At 50.4% G+C, this 7,199-nt stretch overlaps 1 protein-coding gene across 1 annotated transcript; it reads right to left on the bottom strand.

Annotated features, from left to right (window-relative positions):
• Positions 1-919: 919 nt before the first annotated feature.
• LOC136502250 (squamosa promoter-binding-like protein 15) lies at positions 920-6,422 on the bottom strand. The gene is made up of 11 exons (XM_066497710.1): positions 6,082-6,422; positions 5,256-5,980; positions 4,842-5,035; positions 3,896-4,755; positions 3,717-3,791; positions 3,509-3,616; positions 3,301-3,418; positions 3,018-3,153; positions 2,791-2,935; positions 2,081-2,701; positions 920-1,999 (listed from the first exon to the last, which is right to left on the bottom strand). The coding sequence occupies exons 2-11, from the start codon at positions 5,915-5,917 to the stop codon at positions 1,568-1,570; spliced, it is 3,351 nt and encodes a 1,116-aa protein (XP_066353807.1). The 5' UTR covers positions 5,918-5,980; positions 6,082-6,422; the 3' UTR covers positions 920-1,567.
• Between the last annotated feature and the right edge of the window lie 777 nt (positions 6,423-7,199).

Raw genomic sequence — 7,199 nt, 5'->3', positions numbered from 1 at the left:
GCTGAAGCCCCCCTAGCCCCACCGCTGGCTACGTCCCACTGGGCACCAGACGAGACGGCAGGCTGCGGCTTTGCCAGTGCTACGCAAAGCGAGCGAAGGCGCACGGGCCGTGCCATGGCGACCCCATCCGTCACTGTAGCGGCGGGGTTGGCACCGCACCGGCACGGCATCGGCATCATTCATGAACGTGGCCAGCGCGCGTCCAATCCGACAGCCATGTGGGGAAGGAAAGGCAGGGGACGAGAGAGCAATCGGCCGTGCGATTCAGGCCGTGCGCGCGTGCATGCACCGCGCGAGTCGCGAGTGCTCTCTGCCTGCTGTTCCCGCCGGCCGGCCGGCTAGTGCTGCTAGTGGCAGCCTCCGAGCTGTGCGTATCACGCATGGATGGATGGATAGGTGCCTGCGCGCTGTGGTGGGTGCGGGAGATGGAGCCCCCTGCCCCCGCCGGCCTGCCACTCGCCAGAATCTCGCCGCCGTGTCCCCGGGGAGATCCACACGAGGCGGCGTCCGAAAAGGCGCCAAGGAAGGCATCGCATTCGCGTCACGCCGCCCCGACCGGCCGGCCACCACCTCCACCTTCAACAGGGACAGCGCACGATGCCGCCAACGCTGTGCCCCGTCGGTTTTTTACGTGACAGGGCCACCCCGAATGCCACCAGAAAGTTCGTTGCGACACTGTTTTCGCATAACAATAGCCACTTGAACAAAAAAAATAAAGGAAAAAGTTTACAGATAGTATAGCGGCCCTGATACAAAGTTCTTTGAAGAAAACGAATTTCAGACTCCAAACAAGACATACTTGACAATTTTGAGCGAGAATTCAGACACAACTTGATTCAGAAGGAAGTGTGAATGAACAAGATAACGATAGCATCCGGCAGGTATAAGAAAAGAATATAGTAGAAACGTGTAACTAAGCTTCTTCAGAATGGGAACTTAAGGTGGATGTCCAATAAACAAAAAGATCCCAGTACACTTCAGATCTGCCTCATTTCTATGTAGCTACAAGTCAAAATGATCGATACAGGCATATGCAAGCCTCTTTTCATTTACCCCTGCTACTATCTAAAGTCGATATAGGATACATTCATGCTAGAGTACTGTATTTAATACACAAAAAATAAAAAATGTGAAACAGTGAGCAAGATAAATTAAACACCATCTTGTGATACATTTGAACCAAAAGACTCGCGCTTACACCAGCAAAAAAGGAAATCAAGGTTACTTACTCGTTATCACCGAACTGTGATTACATCCATCTTGTGGATTACATCTCATCTTGTGGGAGCACAGTTGCTACATCCCTTTCCATGAGATGTGCCAACTCTGCTCAAGCTCCACCTTTGGCACCAGGTTTTGCCAATTTTTTTCCTTTAACTTCCCTGTAGTGCATCCAACATCTCCAGCACCTCACCTATTAACACTTATATTGTACCACTCAACCATGGATGGAAGAGTTTCGAGGAAGCTTAAAACAATCTCCATACCCTCCAAGGCTCCAAAATAGCTCCACACCAACTGCGTGTTAACTTAATAATACCAAGGCTCAGGTGTCCCCACCATTATATTATATTGTACCATAGTCCAGCCTCTCCCACTTGAAGGATTTACCAGAATTAATCCGCAGCAAAGCTCGCATGAATACACAGACACAGACGCAGACTGCTGCTATAGCAAGCATTGAATGAATATAAGGTCGAGCAAGCAATCCCCTTGACCGCACAGGCTGCCTTAGCACACCAGACTCCAAAATGGCACACTGGGAGCAAGATCTTATTTGCAACGCCTGGACCCCAGATTTTTTATGGTCATCAACATTCCCTAATTGATCCATATGAATGTCATCGCCATTAACCGTTATAGAAACCTGGTTGTTTTTCATGTCCACCAGCTTTTGTGCTACAAGCTCATTATAAGAATTCTGATTCCTTAACTTGGCATATGTTTCAGGAGATTGGCCATCATCGTCTAGTACTGATTGCCAACAGGTCAAACCGATCTGCAGTGATTTATGCAAAATTAGGAGTGTTGATGTGAAATAACTTAAAGCTAAACAGAAATCAAATTTTACCGAGCATACCTGTTGAGGATCGTCTGTCAAGGCATCGACTATATCCTCTGCATTTTCAATGGATGCAGCAAGATGCAACGGAGTTAAACCACCAGGGCCAGGCAAGTTTGGAAGGAAGGGGTAAACCTTGGAATTATCAGGGCAAATTACAACAAACTGTACAAGCAAATGCACCATGCTCCTACTCTTTCTTTTTACTGCTCTGTTCAGAAGATGAATCTCAGCCAGCATCTCCATAGTTTCCTTTGATAGTTCCTCGTTGACCAAGCTTCTCTTGGCAAGAATTTCCAGAAGTGTTTTAGTTAGAGAGCACCAGTCACGCTCATTAGAGAACAGTAAAACATATTTGAACCGTGCAGTTGAAAACTGAATCAAATCCAAATCAGACACATCAGATCTGGAGGACAATGTACATGCAGAAGCCCTCTGAAAGAGCCAGCCAAGTTCATTTAGGAAGTGCAGAACTTGATTCCTTGTCTTTGACTGCCGAGAGTCATGAATCTGACCATCCGAAGAAACATCAAGAACCTGTGAATCCTCGAGCTCAACTTCTAGATTTCTCAACTCCAGGCAAACACTTGAACTTGCAACAATGACAGGGAAGCTGTTACCCCTGAACCTGTTCTCCACCTGCAAACATCAAAAGTGACAGTGTTGATCATCTTACCAACACAAACAACTAGTTTTCATAAAAGTATAGCCTTTGTAATTCTACAAACCTCAATAAAGCAGCGTCCAAGATTAAGATCTGGTTGTCCAGGCAAGTCAAAGGTCTCGACACCTGAATCATCATATATGGTGCCTGGATATGCTGAGCACAGAACTTCCTTGGATATGTACTTCCCTATACTCGTACAATGGATCCTGCATTGTCCAAAGTTCACAAGAAATCATTAAGATGGTGATATTATTGTCATTCCAACAATACTTACAACTCAATACTTACTGTGTGCCAGGAATAGATAGATTGCGGCCTTTAAGAATGAGGGAGGTCTTTCGCCCACCAACAACAGCAATTGGTGACACAAAGGTCAATTCAGGGGTATTCCATGTTCTCCACGATTTCGATAAACGGGTCATTCCTGAAATAAGAGAGTAACCTTGACATCAACCAAAATGAATCAACATATATCTACTATATTTAATAGCAGGCATCAAAGAAAGCTCTCCAATGAGCTGGTGCACAAAAAAATATATATGGTGCGCGCAATTGACTAATTTGCACATACCCGCTTTATACGATACCAACTGGGAGTCGGTTCGAACTAAAAACCTTCCTTTTCTCCAGAAATCCAAATCAGAACTTTGAACCAATGAGTTTACTCTCTGGAGGAGATTTTCTTCAAGCTGCATTTACATCACAGAAATTTCAACATGAGATATAGCGATTGTAGTTGAGTAATAATCTCATAATGTCCAATTGGGTATCAGACTTACCTCATCCCATGCAATAGCCGGCATTGATAGGTACATGGAGAGTACAAGGCAACCAGGGCGAATGTATCCCTCCATTTCAGTAGGGCTGTGTTTGAGCCAATTTACTATCTGCACAAGATAAGAAAGGAGAACAATTTAAATTACAGTCATAAAAAACAGGGCAAAACAGGCTGCGATGTGTCTTGATAAAATAAGCAAATGATCATACATCGTCACGAAGGTTCCCAGGTACTGTACTAGGTTCCTTGCCAAACAGCTTGAAAATAATCCTACCGGTCCGGTCCTGTAAAATGGCAAATCAAGATAATACAGGTACATGATTAATATGGTAAAAGGTCTTGGAAAGGTTGTGAAAAAATGTAATTGCAAGCTTCGCGTAGAAACTACCTGTCCATCTGAGTTCGAGGTTGAAGGTGAATGGTCTGAACAAGATGTTGAGGCATAGCAGGACTGGTAACCAGGATTTGGTGGCGATCCATTCTCGATGGGACGCTCTGAATCCTTGAAGAGATCAAGTGGTGGTGCACACCATGCCTGACTTGTGCAAACTTCACCCATTGTAGCATCTTCCCCATAATCTGTAATATGAGGGTGCCGAACCTCTTCATCAACCGAATGTATGGGGAAAAACTTGCGGGTTATAGGCGGAGAGGATGAAGGAGATCTCTCATCCAGAGGATTACTACTCTCAGAAGATAAGTACTTATTCACTGAGTCCATCTTAGGTCGAATATCCTCCTCAGTGCTGCCAAACAGCTGCAGTGACAAGTATGGTCTAGTCTCTTGTTCTGTCTGCTTGTATATATGAGGTCGGCTTTCGTGTGTGCTGTTGCTTCTCATGAAACCAGCAGCAGGAAAATCACGGGTTGGTTTATCATGTGAATTCACAACAGTTGCTGGCTCTGTTGAATGGCTCTTGCTCTTGTTATTACCACTGCTGTCACTGCTCCCTTGGGACTGAGATGTATTTGTCTCAGGTGTTGAAGTTGCAAGGCCAGTTGAAAAAACTCCTAGCAAGTCCATGGTTGATGGCACAGTTTGCATGTCGATTACGTTGGTCGTCTTCTCCACAGAATCCTGCCGTTGCTCTTGTTGCTCTTGTGAAGCATTCAAATCAACAACTTCTGATGGAGGAGACTTTGCTGCAGGGGTCGTGTTGTTCAATGAATTTATTTTGCTTATAATTTCAACCAGATTCTGTTTATCTGGTATGGGAGGGATGCTAGGCACTTTACCAACGTTAGAACCTGTCATTACAGAACAAATTGCGCAATACTCGTTAAAATCACAAAGTCCTCAAATAATATATTGAGTACGGAGTGTTAGCTAGTACCTTGCAAGCGTGCAATCACTGTAATTAGATTGACAATATCCTGTGTCCTATTTGCTGCATTTTCTTGGTTTCCAGGTAGCAGCAACTGCGAAGCAACATCTGTTGGCTGGGTTTTTCTTCTCCGCCGGTTGTGGCCAGCAAGCCTACGCCGGCAGCTCCTCTTACCCTCATCAAACTCCGCGAGCGGGTGAAATCTAAACGATTGACCAGAAGAACCAACTTATTAGTAACTAAAACTCCCACAGCCTACACCAACACCGGCCGTGACCGCACCATGAATCCATGATAAAGAAACATCTCTCTGGCCCAGCAAGCACACACCCCATATCAACCGATCAAATCACAAAAAAAATAGACACCTAGCAGTAGCATCACAACAACAAATCTCAGTTTCCTGCAGTTACTGTCATTTACCTACTACACTGCTGGCAGAAGCGCTGCGCCTGGTTGGCGACGACCGCCTTGGTGGTCTTGCTGTGGGTCTCGCAGACCTTGTGCCTCCGGTGGTAATCCTTGGCGCTGGTCAGATCCGCTCGGCAGTCATCCACCTGGCACATCGGGTAACTCGCGCCACCGTTGGCAGCCCCACCGCCCGCCGATCCTCCCCCCGCGCTCCCCGGCGATCCGGACCGCACGCGCTTGCTCGGCCTAACAACCGGCTCCTGCCCCGCCGCGGCCGAAGCAGGAGGCGGGGACGGCGACGACGACGCCGCGGGAGCCGTCGGGCTGGCGTCCATCGGGGTCGCGGCGTCCTCCCGCAGCCCGAGCTGGAGGTTCAGCGCGCCGCTACCCCCGGCCCCCGGACGGTGCGCCTCAGCCGCCTTGGCTGCCGGCTGGGGCTGGCCACCGGCGAGGCGGAGCGCATCGGAGGACGGCCTGGCGGTGAGCGCGCGGCTGTCCCAGTCCCACAGCCTGGGGTTCCAGTTCCCGGCGGCGGCCTCCGCGGGCGCCACGGCGGCGCCGCCGGCGGGCCACGGGTGGCCGCGCTTCTTCGCGGCGGCGGCGTGGGGAGGCATCGGCTGGATCTGGTGGAGGAAGAGCGGAGGGGCCACCTGCGGCCCCACCTCCCTCTGCATCGCTCCTCAAGGTCTCCGGTTCTCCCAACTCAGCCGCAGCCACCGATCCACCTCTAGACGGATCTGCAGATGAGGTCAAACCGATCAGCGGCGCAGTAGGAGATACGAGAGAGGCGCCGGGTGAGACGAGCAGCTGAGCAGTTGCGGAGAAAGATTCCAGTTACCTCTCACGCAAGTCTTCGCGCCAGGTCGCCTGCGTCACGTCACCTCGCGGCCTCTGCAGCCCTCCAGAAATAGGGCCAGAGCAGAAAATATCCCTTCCCTGCCCAGCTGAGTAGTGCGGGAATCGAGCGCGGAGGTTAGGGGTGAAGTGGAGAGGAGGAAGAGGAATGGGCTGCCCGCCCTGATGGCGTGGTTGCGGCGCTGGAAGGAAGGCGTGTGAGAGGGAGAGAGGGAGAGGCCGCGGGGAATCGAAAGCAGCGGCAGCGGCAGCGCAAGGCGGGGCGGGGAAGAGGACCTCCCGCGTGGGTAGCGTCCTGGCGCGGCAACAGGGGGGCGGGTGGCGTGCGCCGTGTGCGTGGACGGACGGACGGATGGCAGGTGCGCGTAATTAGCGACCGGGCGCGAGGGCGGGACGGGGAGGAGCAAATCGAGCGCGGTGGGTGGTGGTGCCGCCGGCCCCACCCCACGCCGGGGACGGACGTACGGGGGGGCGGGTGGTGGGGGGCGGCGGGCAGGGCGGAGCGAGACGACTGCGAGAGCGATCGCGCGTCGCGGGCACCGGGCACGCGTACCCGTGGTACGAGTCCACCACCACTAGTGCTCGTAGGTAGGGATGAAAATAGTACAGATATTTTTCGACTGTATTTGAAACCGAATTCGTTTAGAGGAGTTGAGATCTGTCCGTATTTGAGTCCGGATATTCAACATCCGATATCGTATCTGTATTCGAATACTCAAATCATATATTTATAATGTCGATATTCAATCATATCCTATGCGACATATTTGACACTATCTATATTCGAATCTGAATCAAACGTAAATATGAAAACAAATGTAATCCCTACTCGTACCGCTGCCCCCCGCGGCGTGCAGCTCCCCTGGCCTGGCCTGACGCCCCCAGCGGGCAGCGGTGGCGATGCGTGCGCGCCTACTTTGCTTTGCTTTGCTCTTTTTTACCGTACGGACTGGCCTGGGCTGGGCGTGTGGGGCGCTGCCGCGTCAAAATGGAGTCGGATGCTCTGTCGTCGTCGTACGACGGTGCCCTCCGGGTGCCTGCCACATGCATTATTGTACTTGTACTGTAACCATATTTACCACATGCTCTTCTTTTTCACTC

The sequence above is a fragment of the Miscanthus floridulus genome, chromosome 13, assembly GCF_019320115.1.
Source record: "Miscanthus floridulus cultivar M001 chromosome 13, ASM1932011v1, whole genome shotgun sequence".
Taxonomy (NCBI): Eukaryota; Viridiplantae; Streptophyta; class Magnoliopsida; order Poales; family Poaceae; genus Miscanthus; species Miscanthus floridulus.
The sequence above is the reverse complement of the archived record's forward strand: the minus strand, read 5'-3'. Positions and strand labels throughout refer to the sequence as shown.